At 46.4% G+C, this 21,665-nt stretch overlaps 1 protein-coding gene across 4 annotated transcripts in view; it reads right to left on the reverse strand.

Annotated features, from left to right (window-relative positions):
- Window positions 1-2,711: 2,711 nt before the first annotated feature.
- Window positions 2,712-21,665, reverse strand: part of MILR1 (mast cell immunoglobulin like receptor 1) — a 34,513-nt gene continuing 15,559 nt past the window's right edge. The window contains exons 2-6 of one of the 4 annotated variants that reach the window (XM_027771170.1): window positions 19,815-20,084; window positions 11,957-12,079; window positions 7,624-7,713; window positions 4,897-4,977; window positions 2,712-3,696 (exon numbers count right to left, since the gene is read on the reverse strand). In XM_027771170.1, the coding sequence (XP_027626971.1) occupies window positions 4,925-4,977; window positions 7,624-7,713; window positions 11,957-12,079; window positions 19,815-20,084 (536 nt within the window). In that variant the 3' untranslated portion in view covers window positions 2,712-3,696; window positions 4,897-4,924. Of the gene's footprint in view, window positions 3,697-4,896; window positions 4,978-5,703; window positions 6,056-7,623; window positions 7,714-11,956; window positions 12,080-19,814; window positions 20,085-21,665 lie in introns of those variants that run through there. The other 3 variants (XM_006146785.3, XM_027771169.1, XM_027771171.1) reach the window with 3 other exon arrangements.

Here is a 21,665-nt window from a genome sequence, read left to right on the forward strand (position 1 = left end):
ACAATAACAAGATGGAAAATTTCCATCACCCAAAGCAGTCCCCGTGTGTCTTTAGGACTGCCTCAGTGGTACCCACTATTACATTTATTGGACAGCTGCATGCTCCAAGCCAGTTGCTTTTATTTGTTTTCATTTTCAAAATTTGTTGTAGGGTAGGGTATGTGTGCTTGCTGGAGAGAGACAGAGAGGCAAAGCAAGAGACTGCCCTATGCAGGATGGCCATGCTACAGCCCTTTCTCCTCCATTTTCTCAGCATTTGGGACAGGCATGCACATGCCCAGTGTGCTCCTCAAGCTGCCACGTCTGGGACTTGAGCCACATATTCAGTCATGCCACTGGCTTTTTTGTTGTTGTTGGAGAGGTTTTCTGCTAACAAGGCGCGTGCACTCTCCAGAAAGACAGAGGGAGACAGAGACAGAAAGCGAGAAATCACCCCCCAGGGAGATGGCCACGCCGCAATCCCTTCTCCTCCATTCTCCTCTCGGGATCTTAGGCACATGTGCATGCCCACGTGCCCGGCATGAATTTAATGCACCGGGTCCGGGACTTGAACTGCGTTTGACTACATGGGAGTTCAGCGACATAGCCATTATGCTAACTGCTGGTCCCAGCCACTGGCTTTTAATAAACTTATTTTTATGATAAAATGTTTTATAAAATAAAAATGTAAAATTCGTTTACAAAGAAATTTTGTACATTTATTTCTCTTATTGGTGTGATATTACAGTACACAATTATACATTAAAAGATATAGTTGAGGGACCAGCAGATGATGTAATCTTACGTTGTTGGACTCCCACATGGTCAACTATGGTTCGAGTCCCAGACCCAACGACTTGAGACTCACACTAGGCACGTGTGTGTGCATGCCCAAAATCCCAAGAGAAGGAGAAGGAATTGCAGTGTGACTATCCCTCCTGGGGGGTGATTTATTGCTTTCTGTCTGTCTCTCCAGTGACTGCACATGCCCTATAGCAAAATTTTCTCTAAAAAATGTATAATTGAGAGGCTAGCAGGTGGTATGGTGCTTAAGGTGCTGGACCCCCACATAGCTGACCATGGTTTATGTCCCAGACCTGGCAGCTTAAGAATCACGCTGGGCCCAGTATGAACAGATGGCATACTGGTTGCTGGACTCCCACGTTGTCAACTGTGATTTGAGTCCTGGACCCGGCAGGTTAAAGCTCATGCTAGGGGCGTGTACATGTGTGCCCAAAATCCTGAAAAGAGAATGAAAGAGAAGGGATTGTGGCGTGGCCATCCCCCTGGGGCGGATTTCTCACTTTGTGTCTCTCTTTCTCTCTAGCAAACGCACATGCCCTATAATAAGAATCTCTCTCTAAATTAAAAAAAAAAAAAAAAGATTCATACCTGGCTCATGTGCATATGTGCCCAAAATCCCAGGAGGAGAATGGAGATGGGATTGTGGTGTGACCATCCCCCCCGGGGACAATTTAAGCAGAAAAGCAACATACTGTAACTTTGAGAAAAGTCTTGCAGAGAATGGAATCTAGAGGCGCAAACGAGAAGCAGGGAAACCTGTTGAGGAACACTGACGAAGCCCAGGTGACAGTGGCCAGGACAAGGGAGGTAGCAATTCCTTTCTTAGAGCAGGCAGAAGGAGCCCCGCCTGCTCTGGTCTCTGGTCTGTGGTGTTTTTCCAGCGGTGCCCTCCCCAGGGGACATTTGAAAATCCAGGGAGTTGTGTCTGGACTTCATACAGTCCTTAGGTGTCTGATTTTTCTTTTTCTTTTCTTTTTTTTTTTTTAAGAATTATTTTGTTATTATTTTAATTCACCAGAGAGAGAGAGGGAAAGTGAGAAAGCAAGCCACCAGGTCTAGGACTCAAACCGTGGATGACCATGTGGGAGTCCAGCACCTTACCCACCATGCCACCTGCTGGCCTCAGTTATTTGGTTTTTCTAGCCTGCAAGTTTCTGTGCGATTGGAGATCTCAACTGCTGTCTCTGGGGGGTTGTACCGGAAAGGGTCAGAGGTCAGGCACTAGACCATTTCCCTAAAAAAAAGGAGGAAGGCGGAAATGAGCTCCGGCATCCCCAGTGCACTGTTGGCTGTTCCTCTGGTTGGGTCTCCCCTTCACATCCTTCAGGAGCAGCAGCACCGAGAGAAGCCAGCCTCCCTAGGTTGTAACCCCCAGCTCTGGGGTCAGAAAGGGCAGAAAGGCAACGGGTCAAGGGCAGCTGGTGAGACCACAGCTGTTTGCACCCTGCATCCCAGCGAGGGTTTGGTGCCGCCCTGGTGTTGCCTTTCTCAATCGCTCTTGGATTGTTTATTTTTCATGTGAGGCTTTGTAAGAGCTCACTGCATGTTATGGAACCCTGCTCTGAGACCTCGGTTCAGAATATTTTCCCCTTAGTTACTCTTTTCATGATTTTTCTTTTTTTATGATTTGTTTTGTCATATAGTGTGTGCACTTCTCAGAGAGAGAGAGAGACAGAGAAAAGGAAACAGAAATAACCCCCAGGGCAGATGGCCACACTGCAGTCCCTTCTCTATTCTCCTCTTGGGATTTTGGGCACGCATGCACATGTGCCTGACATGACTCAAGCCACCAGATCTGGGACTTGAACTACAGTTGACTATGTGGGGGTCCAGCACCCCAATCACTACTCCACTTGCTGGCCCCCATTATTACTATTAAATTTGCTATAGAGCATGTGCGTTTACCAGAGATAGAGACACAGAGAGGGGGGAACAAGAAAGCAGGCTGCCAGGTCTGTCACTCGACCACAGTCGGTCACGTGAGAGTCCAGTGTCTTAACCATCACACCAAATGGTAACCCCTTGTCTTACGATTTGTAAAGGCATTTTTAACTGTCCATCCAATCAAATCTAACAATCCTTTGTGTTCCTGGACTGTGAATCCTAACTGAAAAAAACCCTCCCCACTTCAAGATTAATTTTAAATCTCCTCTGTTTTCTTCCAGCACTTCTGTGGCTTAATTTTTGAATATTTTAGTATTTTATCTGTCTGAATTAATTTTGTTGTAAAGACAAGTAGGAGTTCAACTTATTTTTAAAATATGGTTCTCAAATATTTACAATGGGTTGAATGAATCACCTTTGCCCCATGATTTAAAATGCCTTATTTACCCTTCACTGAGTTACCATATGTCTTTAGATCCGTAAGTGGACTGTCTGTCCTGTTGCATTGTTCTTCTTACCTAGTCATGCCCCGATACCACACTTCTCAGTCATAATAACTTTAGAAGGTTTCCCAGCATTACACAACTTTCAGTTTCGTGTACTCGCATCCTTCCTGAAACTTGCACACCGTTTCTGTATTTAGTTTCCTTCTTCAGCAAGTACATGATTTTGTTCTTAGCAGTTTTTTCAATAAGAACATATGATTGGAAGATCTCAGTCTTTTCCTTAAAATGTCTTTATTTCACCCTCATTCTTGATCGATACTTTGGCTAGTATGTAGATACCTTAATTGGTTGTTTTAAGCCACAGCATACCCCATTCTCCTATTTGGTGGGATCAAAGCCTAAAACATCACGTTCCCTTGCTGCTGGGATCTCGGAGGTGAATATCTCCCATCAGTGAGATGCACGTGCACGGGATTCAGCAAGCAGGAAGGTGGGGGTTGTGACCGAGAAGCAAGTGTTCGCCGCCGTCACGCTCTGCACTCCACTCTCTGGGCCCGAGCTCCTCAGTGTGAGGCATCTGTGGCTGGAGCAACAATGGTAACAGTAGCAGCAATAACATTCTAGTCTTGGGGCCAGTAGATGGCGTGGTGGTTAAGATGTTGGACTTCCACATGGTTGACAATGGTTTGAACCCCAGACCTGGCGGCTTGCTTTCTCACTGTCCTTCCCTCTCTCTCTCTCTCGCTCGCTCGCTCTCTTTCTCTCGTCAAATTGCAGAATAATAATAATAATAGAATAAATAAAAATAAATGTTCTAGTCTCTAGGTGTAAGAATATCTACAGGTAAAGTATTACAATTAAAGAGCCAACGTTTAACAAGGATGCTAGGTATAAAGTCAACCAAAAGATAGCGCTTCTATATATCAACAACAGGAAATAAAGATATGATTTAAATATTCAAAATAACTAATGCTCGGCCAACAGGTGGTGTGCAGTTTAAGGCAGTGAGATCCCACATGACCCACTGCACTGTTCAAATCTCAAACATGGTGGTTTGAAAGACATGCCGGGCCTGTGTGCATGTGTGCCCAAAATCCCAAGAAGAGAAGGGATTATAGCATGGCTGTTCCCTCAGGGGGTGATTTCTCATTTTCTTTCTCTCTGCCTCCCTCCAGCGAGCACTCATGCCACATATAAATATATAGTTTGCTATAGAGCATGTGCCATATATGTATATGTATATGGCACATGTGTGTGAGTACCCAAAATTCTGATAGGATGGGGAAGTGGAGAAGGGACTGTGGCCTTACCATTACACATTAAGGAGTGCTTTCTTCCTCTCCTCTCTGTCTCTCTGGTGAGTGCACATACCCTCTGGAAATTAAAAAAAAGAAAGAAATGGGGGGGACCAGCAGTTAGCGTAATGGCTATGTTGCTGAACTCTCATGTAGTCGACCATAGTTCGAGTCCCAGACCCAATGGCTTAAACTCATGCCGGGCGTGTGTGCGTGTGTGCCCAAGATCCCAAGAGGAGAATGGAGGAGAAGGGATTGTGGTGTGGCCATCCCCCCTGGTGGGTGATTTCTTGCTTTCTGTCTCTGTCTTTCTGGTGAGCACATGCGCCCTATACCAAAACCCTCTCCAAGAAAAGAAAGAAAAAAAAAAATGGAGAATGCTTTTTAGAAAACAGTAATATTGTGTAATATTGTTATGGTCTCGAAATAGGGACTGACCCCAAGTTCACTTTTTCTGCGTGTAAATCAGCCTAATAAAAACATCTTACCCTGAGAAACAGTTTATTTCTTCAAACTTCAAAAAATAAGTTCAGAATAGACATATCCAGTGTTACAATTATTACAGGCTTCTGAAATGCAAAAGGAAAAATAACTCAGGATTAGGAGATGAACTTCTGAAGGAGCTCTGAACAATCCTATTTCTAGTAGCTGAGTGCCCGGACAGAGTCAAATATGGGGGTGGGAGGGGGCTGCCTCAAACACTCACGGGAAATGCGTGTTAGGAAAGTTTTATGCATGGACTTCAAACATTTTTTCATCAAAACAAGCTTATACTGGGGCCAGCAGGTAATTAAGGCACTGGACTCCCACATGACCCATGGTGGTTTGAGTCCCTGACCCAGCAGCCTGAAAAACATGCAGGGTGTGTGTGTGTGTGTCCAGAATCCTGCGAGGAGAATGGAGGAGAAGGGACTGCGGCATGGCTGTCCCCCTTGGGGCATGGGCTGATTTCTCAGTTTCCTTCTCTCTCACTACCCTGAGTGCATGTGCCCTATGGCAATAAAGAACAAAGAGAGTGAAAGAAAAAGCTCACTTGGGAACCAGCAGTTGGCGTAATGGCTATGTCGCTGGATTCCCAGGTAGCCGACTGCAGTTCGCGTCCCGGACCCGGTGGCTTAAAACTCACGCTGGGTGCGTGTGCATGCGTGCCCAAGATCCCGAGAGGAGAATGGAGGAGAAGGGATTGCGGCGTGACCATCCCCTCTGGGGGGTGATTTCTCACTTTCTGTCTCTATGTCTCTGTCTGGCGAGCACACGCGCCCTATAGCGAAAACCTCTCCAAAAAAAGAAAAAGCTCACTTTAATTCAATTTTCTTCAGACTTTCTGAAGTATCTTTGAAGTAACCATTTTTCACTGGACCATTTCGAGCAGTTTATTCCAGAAGCTTCTTAGTAGTGCCGTGTCCCGCGCTCTCGAGTTGCTGTGTGCCATTCCGCGGCACATCCAGCCCTCTTCCCAGCCCTCCACCCCGACGGGATCTGTTAAGGGCTGTGGTGTCCTGGGTGTGCTCGGTGCCCCTGTCCAACCCATCCTTGGGCTCCTAAAGCCCTGCGTGTGGAGACCCAGCTGTGGCCCACCTTGCTGTGCTGGTGCTACCTTCTGGAATGTAGGCGTGGCATAATGGATTTCCTGGGAGGGTTCCGTCCCTGGGCAAAAGACAAAAAGCAGAAATTATGGGGCTAATCCGAGTCTGACCACACGAGGGCAGCGGCAGAAAGCCTCTGACTGCAGAGACCATGTACTGTCTTGGGTTCTAGAAACGTGCTGCCTCACTCAATCCCACGTCTGGCACAGAGTTCTCCTCTGAAAGATGGGAATGGTGTAAACCAGAACTTGGAGGGGTCTGTGTGAAACAGGGAAGCTCAGTTTTTCAGTACCCCCTGGCACGCGGCCGGCACTGTCCGTATTGGCTGGGATTATTCTCACTGTGAGCTGAGGCCCTGGGCCATGTCTACTGTAAAGCAGTGAGTGATGCCTGCTTTAAGAGGCGAGCATTGAAGACTTTGGAACACAGTGAGGGTCACTGTAATTTGATATTAAAGAATCTCCAAGATTCATTAAGTGAAGAAAATCAAGGTGTAGAATGGCGTATCTGCAATCTGCTACCATTGCTATTATTAATTTAGAGGCTAGAATAGATATATCAGGTTGTCGGGAAAGTCAGGGTTTTTTTGTTTTTTGGGTTTTTTTTGCTATAGGGCGTGTGCGCTTGCCAGAGAGACAGAGAGACAGAAAGCGAGAAATCACCCCCCAGGGGGGATGGTCACGCCGCAATCCCTTCTCCTCCATTCTCCTCTCGGGATCTTGGGCATGCATGCACATGCGCCCGGTGTGAGTTTTAAGCCACTGGGTCTGGGACGTGAATGGCGGTTGACTACATGGGAGTGCAGTGACATAGCCATTACGCTAACTGCTGGTGCCTTTTTCGGGTTTTCTATGCAAAAATGTATCATGACTTTCCTGACAGCCCAATAGAATACCTGTGGAAAGAATTTGAAAATTTGTGTTATGCCTCAGGTAAGTGGGAACTGACATTAGGGGTAGGAGGGAGGCATTGAACCCTGTTCTTTTTCTTTTTTTTCTTTTTTTTTTTTTAAGAGAGAGTTTTGCTTAATAGGGCGTGCTCACTCACCAGAGAAACAGAGACATCCAGAGAGACAGAAAGTGAGAAATAACCCCCTAAGCGGGGGATGGCCACACTGCAGTCTCTTTTCCATTCTCCTCTCTGGATTTTGGGCACACACGCCTGGCATGAGTTTTAAGCTGCTGAGTTCAGAACTTGAACGAAGGTCAATCATGTGGGAGTCCAACAACATAACCATTATGCCATCTGCTGGTCCCTCCTTTTGATATTTTTTAAATGTGTGTCTGTGTGACCTTAACAAAAAAAGACAGGGTTGGCCCCATGGCCTATTGGTTAAGGGAGCTGGATCTCATATAGCTGGCTGCATGGTTCAAATCCTGGACCTGGTGACTTGAAAAACACACCAGGTACAGGTCCATGTATGCCCCAGATCCCAAAAGGATGGAGAGATGAAAGAGAAGGGATCATGGTGTGGTCACGCTCCATGGGAGTGAAGGGAACTCTCTGTCTCTCTCTTTTTCTCTGTCTCTTTCCGGCAAGCACATGCACCCTCTGGCAAATTAGAAAATAAATAAATACAAAAAAACAACAAAACCCTAAAACCAACAAAAATACCCAACAGTCTCTTACCTGGTTGACCTGTATGGATATTCACATATATTCCAACTTCTTTGGTTGTCTCTCCATCATCCTTGGGCACACTATCTCCCGTAGCTCCTCCTACATAAATTGGTACAGAGTCATTAAACCAATTCAATCATGATTTTCTTATCCTCTGCCAAGGAGCAGAATTCCTAGAGTCCAGAGGGTGTGCGTGACCTGCTCCAGCGGCCTGAACTATGGAACAAAAGCAAACCGTGAGCTCAGCAAGGAGTCTGAAGTACTCCCTTCAAGCCAGAGCCCCTTATGTTTTTGTTTGTTTGTTTGTTTGTTTTTAATATTTTTTTCCACTGGGCACATGCGTTCATAGGAGAGACAGAGGGAAAGTGAGAAATCACTCCTCGGGGGGCATGGCCACACAATCCCTTCTCTCCCATGCTTCTCTCAGGATTTGGGCCATACGTGCACACGCGCCCAGTGTGATTTTCAAGCTGCCAGGTCTAGTACTTGAATTGCATTTTGCCTTGTCAGAGTCTCGTGCCCCCAACCACCATGCCCCCTACTGGCCTTCCTTCCGATTTACTTTCCCCAGCATGCTTTTCCATCAGATGATGCTTGCAAAGGCCAGCACATTTTCTTTCCTTCTCTGAAGGGAATCAAACGCAAGAGGTTTTGTAATACCTTCAAGAGGTTAAAAAAAAATAAAAAATAAAAATGATCCTGCTGTGTTAGTTCTGGCAAGAACCTGGACTTTTTGTAGGAAGAGGAGACAAGGTTTAACGATATGGATTGGCCCTACAGCCTAGTGGTTAAAGGGAGCCGAGTCCTACATGGCCACCACCCATGTGGTTCAAATCCCAGCCCCAGCACCTTGAAAACATACCAGATACTGTATGTGTGTGTGCCCAAAATCCTGACAGGATGGAGAAATGGAAAAGGGATTGTGGCATGACCAGGTCCCATTGTGGGGTGCTTTCTCTGCCCTTCCCTCCCCCCATGTCTCTTGTCTTTCTTGGGCAAGTGCAAGCACCCTGTGACAAAAAAAAATAAAGCCATCCGATATGGGAGCTTGCTCATAGGAGTAGTAGTAACACAACTGGCATCGTTGTAACACAACTGGGCCCACATGGGAAAGGTCCTGGGTTCGTGTCCCAGGAACCCCCTGAGCACGCAATGTGCTGGTGATCCACACTGACTCGGACCGGGGGCAGATTGCTCCGTGAGGACTCTGTTAGGGGTACTGTCTCTCTCTCACCCATGAAATAAATAAATGAATAAACTTTTTGTTTGTTTCTTTTTTAATTTGCCATAGAGCTCATGCAATTGCTGGAGAGGGGAAAAGTGAGAAATCATGCCAGAGGGTATGGCTATGCCACAGTTCCTTCTCCTCCGTGCTTCTCTTGGGAGTTTGGGCACACGCACACATATGCACCCGGCATGAGTTTCAAACCACCCAGTCCAGGACTTGACCTGTGGTTGGCCATGTGGGAATCCAGTTCCTTAACCACTACGCTACCCACTGGCTCCTAAATGAATAAACTTTGAAAAAAATGTAGGGAATATATAAGTTGTGACATCTATTTTCAAGTTTCGTGTCATATGACTCCCTAACAACTCTGCGTTATGACTCCATAGAGTTTAAAAGAGGCATGGGGATCTAACATTTGTCCTTCCTTACCTGTTTATTTTCAGTTTGTTCGAGGGTACGTGCACTCGCCAGAGAGAGAGGGCAGGAAAGTAAGAAAGCACCCCCCATGGGGGATGGTCACAGGATGATCCTTTTCCTTCCATTTCTCCCTCTTTCGGGATTTTGGGCATGCACACCCATGTACCTCATGTGGTTCTCAAGCTGCCGTGTCTGGGATTTGAACTGTGCAGTTAGCCATGTGAGATCCAGCTGCCTCTACCACCACACCACTGGCTGGTCCTAACAATTGTCCTTTAGTTCTCTCTCCATTTCTGACAGTGTCTCCATGGCCCCATTCTGCAGAACAGTCAAGCTCAGAGAGGTGAAGGCCCCTGTTGGATACTCTCAGCTTGCTGGCAGGGGCCAGTGCTGAGACAGACTTTTTTTTTAAAATCTATTACTCTCTTTGTAATTTTGAAAAATAATTAATTTATTTTATTTATTCATTCATTTATGTTTTAATTTGACCAGAGAGAGACAGAGAGAGAGAGGAAGTGAGAAAGCAAGCCACCAGATTCAGGACTCAAACCCTGGTCGGCCATGTGGGAGTGTCCAGCGCCTTAACCACCAGGCCACCTGCTGGTCCCTGAGACAGACTTTTTAATGCAAATTTCCATCCTTTTCCACAGCTGTTAGCCAAATGAAAAAGCCACTTTGAAACCTTCCCCAGAGGTGACCATAGATGTGAACAACGAAAAGCAGTAACTGAGGCATCTATATGGACAATAACTAGTTTTCTGTGGGATGCTACACCCCGTGTGCGAAGAGGAACGGTGTTCTTGTCTTCATGCTTCCTCCCCATGGCAGATCCGGTGAAGAGGCTGAAAATGCTAAGCAAAGCTCTTGCCTTTGAAGAACTTGCAGTCAGGACCTGCTATGTAACATGCAAGTTCAGGACAAAGTGAACCTGCAGAGGCCTCTTGTTAAAAAGTGTTAATAGTTTCAGGGGCTGACAGGTGGCATGGTGGTTAGGGGCTCTGGGCTTCCATGTAGCTGGCCCTGGTTTGAGTCCTGGACCTGGCAGCTTTCTCTCTCTCTCTCTCTCTGTCCTTTTCTGGTCAAATTAAAATAAAGTTAAAGAAAATAATTTTTAAAAAATGTTAGTATTTTAATGAACCAGCTGGTGGTTCAGGCAGCTGGATCCTACATGACTGACCATGGTTTGAGTCCTGGACCTGGCGGCTTCCTTTCTCACTTTCCCTTTCTTTCTCTGTGACTCTCTCAAGTCAAATTTAAAAAATAAAAGTAAAAATAAATACTAAATCTTTAAAAATAGAAAGGGAATTCTGACACATTACAACATAAATCTTAAGACTATTAATCTAAGCCAGGTACAGAAGACAAATACTGTATGATTCCACGTGCATGAGGTTCCTGGTCCAATTTAGAGGCAGACACTAGAATGGTGATCGCCCAGGGCTGGGGAGAGAGGGAAGGTGGTACTGGTGTTTAGTGGGGGCAGAGGTTCTGTTTGGGAAGATGAGAGCAGTCCCGGGGTTGGACGGTTGCAGACACTGGAGTGTACTTCCTGCCCTGAGCCGTACACTTACACATGGCTGAAGTGCAGATTTCACTACCATTAAAACAGTTCAGGGCCACCTCTGTGGGGCAGGGCTCATGTTCTGCTCTAGAGAAGCTGGATCCCAGAGGTGACCATGGTTCAAATCCCTGGCCTGAGCAGCCTGACACCACCGGGTACATGTGTGAGCGCCCCGGATCCGATGAGCTGGTAGAATGGAGAAAGATCACGGCGTGACCGGCTGAGGGTGCCCCCCTCGTGTGTGCACACACAATCTCTCTTGAATTAAAATAATCATAGTGATAATTCTTTTTTTCTTTTCTTTTTCTTTTTTTTTTTTTAGGTTTTTAGCATAGGGTGAATGTGCTCACTGGAGAGAGACAGAGAGGGAAAGTGAGAAGTCACCCCCGGAGGGGATGGCCATGCTGCAATTCCTTTTCTGTTCTCTCAGGATTTGGGGCATACAAGCCACCATGTCCGGGTCTCAAACCACAGGCAGCTGTGTGGGAGTCTATCACCTTAACTACCACTCCACTCGCTGGCCACATAACGATTTGAAGAAGTGTGGCACGAAGGTAAGAGGGTGTTGCTCTGCGGGGCTGACCCAGGTGGGAGGGTTCAGAGTTCAAGTCTGGAGACCTCAAGTGTGCTGGACCTGTGTGAGTGAGAGAGAGAGAGAGGGTGGGGGAGAGGGATCCGGGGCTGCCGAGGGTTGGGGATAAATTGCAGCAGGGTTGGACGTGCTGTCTCTGTCTGTCTCTCTCACTCATGGAGGAAATAAATGGATAAACTTTTTTAACAAGGAAAAAATTTGAAAGAAACATTTTAAATTATTCAGAATTTCGAGACTGTGATCAGAGAGCGTGGAAGTAAGTGTGGCTCTTCATAGCACAGGCTGCTGTGACTGCACAGGGGCACACCCACGAGAGGTCCCGGTGTGATTACACTGGGAAGCCGGCCTCCACCGGAGACCTGAGAACGAGGCTGTGTGAGGCTGATCAGGAGGTCAGTTCCGGCCGCCCACCCCTTCCTCATCTTTCCTCCTGGTTCATCGTCGCCCCATTGCATCTCTGATCTCCCTTTCCCTTCCGCCTCCCCTCTGCCTGGCTGCCTTGTCTTACCCACGGGAAACCAAGGGGAGCCCCTGAAGAACTTACTTGCTTTGTACTTTCGTAGTATCCAAAAAGCCAGAATTAGGATAATGACCATCAGCACCAGCAATAACCCCGGAAGCAGGAGCGGCAGGCAGAAAGGACAGCTGTCTCCACCCGGAAGAGTTTCTAGAAGGATGAAAGCACATGCTAAAGGGATAAGAGGATTGGGTTACTCGCCCTGCCCACAGGCGGTTCGAACCCCTGCTCCTTCCAGGCAGAGGACTCTCCTCCTGAGAAGTCGAGGAGCTCATAGCCCCAGGGGAAGGCCAGTGGTTCGTGGCTAACCCATCAGGGTGACCTGAACCCAGCACTGAGCCAGCCCGTGGTGAAGGGTGTCTCTGCTTTGGGAATTGGGGGGGAAGCTTGCTTTTAACAGAATTCACAGTCTGCTTATAGTTGATTGTCGGTATAATTCTGCTGCTGATCCAGTTCCGAGCATGAAGTCGAGAGGTGTTTTTATTCTCAATTCTTACAAGTTAACAGAGTTTTGTTGTTGTTGTTGTTGCTTTATTTTGTTTTGTTTTGTTTTTAAAGAAGTTTTTGCCTTAGGGTGTATGCGCTTGCAGAGAGAAAGAGAAACAGACAGTGAGAGGGAAAGTGAGAAATCACCCCCCAAGGGGGACGGCCACACCGCAATCCTCTCTCCATTCTCCCAGGATTTGGGGCACATGCACACACACACGCACCTGGCGTGTTTTTGAAGCCACCAGGTCCTGGACCTGAACTGCGGTCAACAATGTGTAAGTCCAGCAACATAACCATTATGCCATCTGTTGGTCCCCACAGTAGGGTTTTCTTATTTTATTGAAAGAAACCCAGAAGTATTTCTTGAATAAATAATTTCTACACAATTATCTCCCACTTCCTCCAAAAAGCAGGAAGTAACCTTGCTACTCATAAATAGAATCAGGTGAGGTTGGCAGGTGGCGTGGTGGTTAAATTGCTGGGTTCCTACATGGTCAGCTGCAGGTTGAGTCCCGGACCTGGTGGCTTGCTTTCTCACGTTCCCTCCCTCCTTCCCTCTCTGGTGAGTGCACATGCCCTGTAGCAAATTTTTAAAAATAATAATGAAAGATAAAATGAAATAATTCTTTAAAAAACAATGAACAGATTCAGAAATTTGCAACAAGAAATGTCTGGTTCTGACATGCTCTGTCAGGTCATACTGTACTTCATGGGAGAATCCAGCTAAATGATTTATTATATAGTTCATTAGTAAGCAGAACTACAGAAAGCCAGCGTGGTGGAACATCGGTAACGCCAATGCTCCACAGTGTTTAGGCCACGTGGGGAGGTCTGGGTTCGTGTCCTGAGGTCTCCCTACACATGCCAGCACGCTTGTGCCCGTGACCCTAACTAGCTGAGGCTGGTCTTGATCATGGTGTGAAGACTCAGTTCTGTGTATTTGTGTGTGTGTGTCTGAAGAAATTTTTTTTTTAGAAAAGAGTACTGGGCCAGCAGGTGGCATGGTGTTTAGGGTGACTGGACCCCACATGGCTAACTGAGAATTTGAGTCCCAGTCTTGTTGACTTGAAAATCATGCACATGTATGTGCATGCCCAAAATCATAAGTGGAGGGTGGAAGAGAAGGGATCGCAGCATGGCTAATCCTCCCGGTGGGTGATTTCTCACTTTCCCTTTCTCTCTGCCTCTCTCCAGCAAGCACACAGACCCTATAGCAAAATTAAAAAATAAATTTAAATATAAAACGATTTATTTATTTATTTATTTATTGAGAGGTTTTTGCTATAGGGCGCGTGCGCTCACCAGAAAGACAGAGAGAGACAGAGAGACAGAAAGCAAGAAATCACCCCCCAGGGGGGATGGCCACGCCGTAGTCCCTTCTCCATTCTCCTCTCGGGATCTTGGGCACGCACGCACACACATGCCCAGCGTGAGTTTAAGCCACTGGGTCCGGGACTTGAACTGCAGTTGACTACATGGGAGTCCAGCAACATAGCCATTACGCCAACTGCTAGTCCCAATATAAAAAAATTTAAAACAAACCAAAAAGCCCCAAAAACAAATAAAAAAGTAAAGACAAATGGCTCACTCTGTTGGAAAAAAATAAACAGCCAAGTATTGCAGAAAGGAAGGATATTGAGTACCTATCATGCAGCTCACGTGATCTCATTTGCCTTTCACCACAGTCCTGCAATGTGAGTAGTACCATGCCTATTCCACAGATGGCACTGTGCTTCAGAGAAGTTAAGAAACTTGCCCAAGGTCACACAGCTAGTACATGGCAATCAGGACTCCACAGTCCACTTTTTTTTGAGAGATTTTTGCTATAGGGCGCGTGCGCTCACCAGAAAGACAGAGAGAGACAGAGAGACAGAAAGCAAGAAATCACCCCCCAGGGGGGATGGCCACACCACAGTCCCTTCTCCTCCATTCTCCTCTTGGGATCTTGGGCACGCACGCACACGTGCCCAGCGTGAGTTTAAGACAACGGGTCCGGGACGCGAACCGCGGTTGGCCACATGGGAGTCCAGTGAAATAGCCATTACGCTAACTGCTGGTCCCACACATTTTTTTTTAACAACATCAATTTGGCACAGAAATAACAACCTATAGGGACTGAAGTGTAAGTAAAATGAAAGAAAAACACTTAGAATCTCCTTGTTCCATCCCTCCCCTGTGTAGGAATGCCTATGACAGTGTCCTCAACAGAATGGCACCCCGTGATGGTGGCCTCAGAGGGTAACTTTATTAGATAACAGCACAAATAGGATGTTCTTTCTATGGACTGAAATCCCCCTCCTGCCATTTTCAGGAAGAACGAGTTGAAACTTTCACAAGGAAGCAGACATGGACTCCTCTCTGAGATGGGATGATTTGAACCAGGCCAACGATCGATGTCTCAAGTGAGTAGAAAGATGTAGCTTCCCTGGAGTTTGTGGGAGGACTGTCAATGGCATCAGAGCCTTGGTGAGGGGTGAAAGGAGTCGCAGGAAGGCAGCTCTGCAGTAAAACATTACATTCAAAAAACGTCCAGGAGGGACCAGCAGTTGGCATAATGGCTATGTCGCTGGACTCCCATGTAGTCGACCGCAGTTCACGTCCCGGACCCGATGGCTTAAACTCACGCTGAGCGCGTGTGCGTGTGCACCCAAGATCCCGAAAGGAGAATGGAGGAGAAGGGATTGCGGCATGTCCATCCTCCCTGGGGGTGATTTCTCTCTGTGTGTCTCTCTGTCTCCCTCTGTCTTTTGCCCTATAGCAAAAACCTCTCCAAAAAACGTCTAGGAGTTTGGGGATTGTCTTATGTTCCTGAGACAGGCTGCACTAGCCACTTAAGCATGGGCGACCCCTCTGCTTTGGAACTAGGAAAGTCCTCACTGGAGCAAAGGCTGTGAGCAGCAGGTTCTCCAGGGGACCCTGAGCAAGTGGCCTCCTGGGGTTGTCTTGGCTCTCGGTCAGTTGGTAGGAGTGTGGTGACAGGCACAAGGCGGGTTCCTCTGTGCTGTCTGCTAGGCAGGCCACATCTGGAACGTTATAGTCCATGTTCAGTTCCAAAATCAACGGGCCCTGACAGGACAATGTTCTCTGGAGGTCTTCTCATGGGAGCCAGTGAAAGAACTGGGGGGTTTCACCTGGAAATGAGACAACAGTAGGATAAAAGGGATCCCTCTTTTTAATGGTTCATTTGCTGCAGCGGGAGACTGGTTTTGGGGGGTGCTGAGGACACAGGTGAAATGACACAGAAACACATCATGCAGAAGCTGACCCCTGCCAGGTCTTGCTCCACCCTGATCTTGTGGAGATTTGACCGGAGGCTATTCCCCAAGGCTTCTCTGATAACCTCCTTAACAAAAGAAGGCAGGCCTCAGCCGCTCCAGAAACGGCAATGTTTTCTTCTTAGTGTGTATGTTTGCAGTTATCTTCTACTTGTAACAAGTGATTGAGTATTTTCTATTTATGTAGCAATATGGTATTTCCTTTAGAATGCTTTTAATGAAATTTAAAAATATTTTTTAAAAATTGTCAAGGCTGGGACCGGCAGATGGTGTAATGGCTATGTCGCTGGACTCCCATGTAGAAGACCATGGTTGGAGTCCCAGACCCAATGGCTTAAACTCACACTGGGTACATGTGCGTGTGTGCCCAAGATCCCGAAAGAAGAACGGAGGAGAAGGGGTTGCGGCATGGCCATCCCTCCCCCCAGGGGGGGGCGACTTCTCACTTTCTATCACTCTGTCTCTCTCTTTCTGGCGAGTGCACGCACCCTACAACAAAAACCTCTCTAAAAACAAAAACTGTCAAGGAGTTGAGACAGCCTGTGGCATGGTGGTTAGGGTGACTGGATCCTACATGCTGACCCTATGGTTCGAGTCCTGGATACAACATCTTGAGAAACATGCAGGGCATGTGTGTGTGTGCCCAAAATCCTAAAAGGAGAAATGGAGGAGAAGGGATTATAGTGTGACCCTTCCCTATGGAGGGTGCTTTCCCTCTCTCTCCTCTCTGTTTCTGGAGGGCACACACATACCTTCTGGAAAAAAAAAAAAAAAAGATTCAGCTCATTCGGCCACATAGACTTTCCCCGTAGACCTTTCCTAAGTCCTCAGGCAGAAGCGGCTCTTCATTTCCTGCCTACCCTAATGCCAGTGTACTGCCTCTAATCCCTAATCTATAATAATTACAGTCACTTTGAATGTAACCATTTGAAATTGAACCCTAGTTAATCAGCTAGTTAATGAATCAATCAATAGATAGAGACACACTGAGAATTGCTCTTCTTCCACGGTTCCCTGTCACGGTAAATGGTACCATCCTTCACTGGCCGCTCAAGCTAGACACCTATCTGGAAGTCATTCTTGATTCCTTTCTCACCTCACCACCTGTGACTCCAAATGTAATCGATCGGCAAGTCCTGTTGGTTCTTTTTCTGAAATATTTTGTGAATCCATCCATGTCTGCCCATCCCCACCACCGTTTTTTCTGCGATGGCTACAAGAGCTTCCCAACTAATACCCAGCGTGGACTCTTGCCTTGCAAAAGTCCTCCCTTTAAATGAAAGAACTTCAAGGATGATAAATTGGGTCTGGAAACTTCCCTGCCTGCCCATTGCACATGGAAGGAGTCTAGATTCATCCCATGGCTCCCAGCCCCACCCAAATCTCCCCCACTTTCTTTCCAGTCTCATCTGGGGGTCACATTCCCCCGAGACTGATCCTCTACCACACTGGCCTCCTTGCAGGTCCTTGGATCAGCCAGGCTCTTTCTGAAGTTGGAGTTCCTGCAAATGGTCTGCTCTCCTAACTAGAGGCCTTTTCCCTTGTCTCTTCACATGGATAACTCCTTCTCATCCTTCAGGGCTGCACTGAAATGCCACTCCCTGCGAAAGGCCTTCTCTAACTACTCTACTAGGTAGGTCCCTCCCCGTCCCCTGCATTTCCCCATCACTGTGCCAGCTTCTTTTCCTTTGCAGCAATGATTAGAGTCGGCGATTTATTTATGAGTCCTTATTTGAGTTTTGAGTCTTCCTTACTGGATTGTAAATTCCATAAGGGCAGGAATCAACGTTTATCCAGGGATTGGCCCATCTGATTGCTCATTGAATATTTGATGAGTGACTTGCTGATTAGTAAATGTGTGTTTATAGCTCCTGTCTTTACCCTTAATGGGTTGAAGACAAGACTGTCTTAGGCATCTTTGAAATTCCAGTAGCACAACTGCTGTCGGAGTAAGCACTGGATAGAGAGCACTGATCTGACTTCACTGAAGATGGCGCAGTTTTATGAGCTACTAGACTGGCTCCACAGGATGGTGTAATTGCTCTCACAAAGTTGTGCACGGAAACATATGCACCGACAGATGTGCTGCCCATCCAGCAGCGAGGAGACTGGCCACTAGAGATTTTATCAGCGAAGTTACTGGCCTCCCACTATGCAGCGTATTTCATTCCATGTTTGCAGAGGTTTTCTCCCTTCTTCATAATTCTCTCCCTCCCTCCCTCCCTCCCTCCCTCTCTCTCTCTCTCTCTCTTTAATTGCTAGAGAGTACACACACTTGCTAGAGAGAAAGAGAGAAAAAGCACCCCCGCCCCCGAATGGGGCATGGTTACATGGCAATCTTTTTCTTTCATACTTCTTCCTGTCAGGATTTTGGGCATAAGTGCACTCATGCCTGGTGTGTTTTTCAAGCCATAGGGGCAGGGGGACCAGCAGTTAGCGAAGTGGCTATGCGGCTGAACTCCCACGTAGCTGACCGCGGTTCAAATCCCAGACCTGGTGGCTTAAACTCACGCTGGGCACATGTGTGTACGTGCCCAAGATACCGAGAGGAGAATGGAGGAGAAGGGATTGTGGCATGGCCATCCCCCCTGGGGGGTGATTTCTCACTTTCTCTCTCTCTGCCTTTCTGATGAGCACACGCACCCTATAGCAAAAACTTCTCCAAGAAAAGAAAAAAGCCATAGGGGCAGGGATTCCAGCTGTGGTCAGCCATCTGGGCTCTGACTCCCTTAACCTCTGTGCTACCTGCTGGCCTTTCAGATTCCTGCCAGAAGTACAACTCTTCCTCAGTTTATAAAGATCATTGGTTTTCATCTGGAGCCATTGCATCCTCTAAAACCTTATGCAAAAACTTATGTCTGTAGTCTCAGGAGCATTTCTCTGGGAAAAGTGTCTATTGCTAACATTAGATTATTGCAATAGTTATAACTTTAAAAACTGAGAATGGGGGCCAGCAGGTGGTGTGGTGATTAAAGGTTCTGGATTCTCACATGGCTGACCGTGGTTTGAGTCCCAGACCTGGTGGCTTGCTTTCTCACTCTCTTTCTCTGTCCCTCTCTGGCCAAATTAAAATAAACATTAAATAAAGTAATTCTTCAAAACAAAAACAAAAACAAAAAATCCTGGAGGATGACTGACCTAGAGCGGTGTTGTCCAACAGAATGTCGTGATCTATGTCATCCTACATGATAGCTATTCGTCTTTTGAAATGTGACTAACGGCATCATGAAATGCACTTTTTATTTCATTTCGTTTCAGTTACTATGATATTGACTTTAAATAGCCCATGGCTAATGACTACCGTACTAGATAGAACAGACCTAGAGATTCATTTGGAGTTGATCAGGAAGTCAGAGTCCGTACGTGCAGGACTCTCTCTCTCCTCTTCCAGGAGTCCATTATCAAGGTCCTCGTCTCAGATGAGGACGTTAATGCCAGGCTATTGTGGCTTGGGATGGGGAGATGGGAGAGAAATTACACCAGTAATACAATGCAGTTGGGCAAGAGGAGTGCTGGCTGATGGGGTTCCTGAGGTCAGAGGAGGGAGGTGGGAAAGGCCTGGGGTCTTCATGACCTTCCCCACGTGGCTCAACACTGGTTCCAGAACTTCTGACTTGAGTCTTCACAAAAAGGCCATTTGGGCCACACTATGACAAACCATGGAAAAGTGTCTAGATAAGTTTTCAACCATTTTGTTGTTGAGATAGAAGACTTTTGTCTAAAAATACAAGGCTATTATCTAAGCTAGCCAAACATCTTAGAAAAGAGAGTAAAATGGAATGATTAAGAAAAAAGATCTTGACCTGGCCCCGTGACCTGATGGGTAAGGGAGCTGGATCCCACATGCCTAGTACAAATCCTGGCACTTGGAAAACCTGCTGGACATACATGCATGTGTGCCCCAAATCCTGATGGGCTGGAGAATGGGGAGAAAGGGGTTGTGATGTGAGCACACTTGATGGGAGTATTTTCTCTCTCTCTCTCTGTCTCTCTGGAAAGCTCTGAGTAAAATACTTTCCAGGCTGTCGAGTAAGTGGTCACAAGAGGTATGGAGGGTCCTTCCCAGAACTAGGAAGACTCCTACGGATCATGGGATCTCCAAATAATGAGCGTCTACTTACCGACAAATGTGAAGTTGAACTCTTGACTGTATTTCGAACAGTTGAGAACTTGGGCTTTGCATTTGTAGGGGCCCAAATCTTTGATTCCTAAAATACTTTGGTTAAAAACTGTGGGTTCACCTTTTCCATCCTGGGTTCCCAGGTATGTCTTATTCCGAAACAATGAATAGGTGATTGTCAGTGACTGGTTAGCATTGAAACAAAACACAGAGACGTTTTGACCTTTCATGACCTTTTCCGTTTTTGTGGATATGTTTGGAGAAGGGAATTCTGGAAAATAAGATGACAGAAGGAAAAGTCTTTGTTAAAATCTTGTGGCCGTAACTTAGTAGTCGTCTAGCCATATGCTTCATGGGTGGACGTGGTGGGCATACTCTGCCCTGTGAGCTTTTCTAAGTGAGGCATTTATTGCTGCCCAGCCAGGTTGGCCAGAGTGCAAGGACCCGTCCACGCCAACAGAAGCTCCTCCCAGTGACCAGGCAGTGGACTTGACCAGGTAAACTCTTTCATGCTTGTTATCTCTCTGGCCAGTGAGAACTTGAAGCAGCTTCTACTAAGACTGGCTAAGGGGCCAGCAGGTGGCATAGAGATTAAGGTAGCTGGATGCCACGTAGCTGACTACACGGTTTGACTCTTAGTGTTGGCCATTTGAAAAGCATGCTTAGGCATGTATGCCCCAAACCCCTGGAGGAGAAGGGAGAATGGAGAATGGAGAAGGGGAAAGGGATTGCAGTACAGGATTGCGGCCATTCTCCCTGGAGGGGGAGGGTGCCTCTCATTCCCCACCCCCCATCTGTCTCTCTAATGAATGCATATTCTCTCAAGCAAAAGAAAAAAAAAGGATTTAGCTATGGTTCATTGCAATTGGCAGATACATTTTCTTGAGTCTTTTATTTTTTTTAATCTACTTTTTTCCCCTTGGAATTTATTTGTTGAGATGGAACATTGTTTGTCTTGCGGGCTTTTCCTTGGTTTATATTTCATTGATTGTATCTCCATAATATCCTTTACTCCTTTTTCTGTCCTCTATACTTCTGGTAAATCGATAATTAGAGCCATAGACTTGATGAAGTTTAGATTAGCTTTTCTTTAGAAAGAATGAGTCATAGAAGGTGGTGTGTACTCCCTGGAGGGGGCACGTAATGTTGGACCATCTTTTTTCTAATCTATTAGTAACCTTTGACAACTACCATTAAAAGCATGATTTTATTAGGCTAAGGAATTGTTTTATTCAATTTTATTTATTTATTTATTTATTTATTTATTTATTTATTTATTTATTTAAATTTGACCAGAGAGGAACAGAGTGAGAGAAAGGGAGAGAGAGTGAAAGTGAGAAAGCAAGCTGCCACGTCTGGGATTTGAACTGCAGTTGGTCATGTGGGAGTCCGGTGCCCTTAACCACCACACACCACCTGCTGGCTCCCTCATTTTTTTTTAAAACCACTGGAAATCTTTTCAAATCATCTCCTAGTTCTTTTGACATGACCCCAATAGTCTTTGATAGCTTGTTCATTAAAAATATATATTTAGAAATGTCAAGGCAGGGCCAGCAGGTAGTTAAGGTGCTGGATCCCACGGCTGGCTCTGTGAGTTGAGGTCTGGACCCAGCAGCTTGAAAAACACTCTGGGCGCGTATGTGTGCATACCCGAAATCAGAGGGCACAGTGGAAGAGGAGGGACGGGTGTGGCCCTCCCCACTGGACAGTGATTTCTCACTTTCCCTCTCTCTCTGTCTCACTCCAGAGAGTGCACACACCCCACGGCAAAAATCTTTATAAGGAAAGAAAGGTCAAGGCAAAAAGATAACCCTTATCAAAAGTAGAATGTACAAAATAAAAAAAAAAAAAG

The sequence above is a fragment of the Tupaia chinensis genome, unplaced genomic scaffold (assembly GCF_000334495.1).
Source record: "Tupaia chinensis unplaced genomic scaffold, TupChi_1.0 Scaffold000187_1, whole genome shotgun sequence".
Lineage (NCBI taxonomy): Eukaryota > Metazoa > Chordata > Mammalia > Scandentia > Tupaiidae > Tupaia > Tupaia belangeri.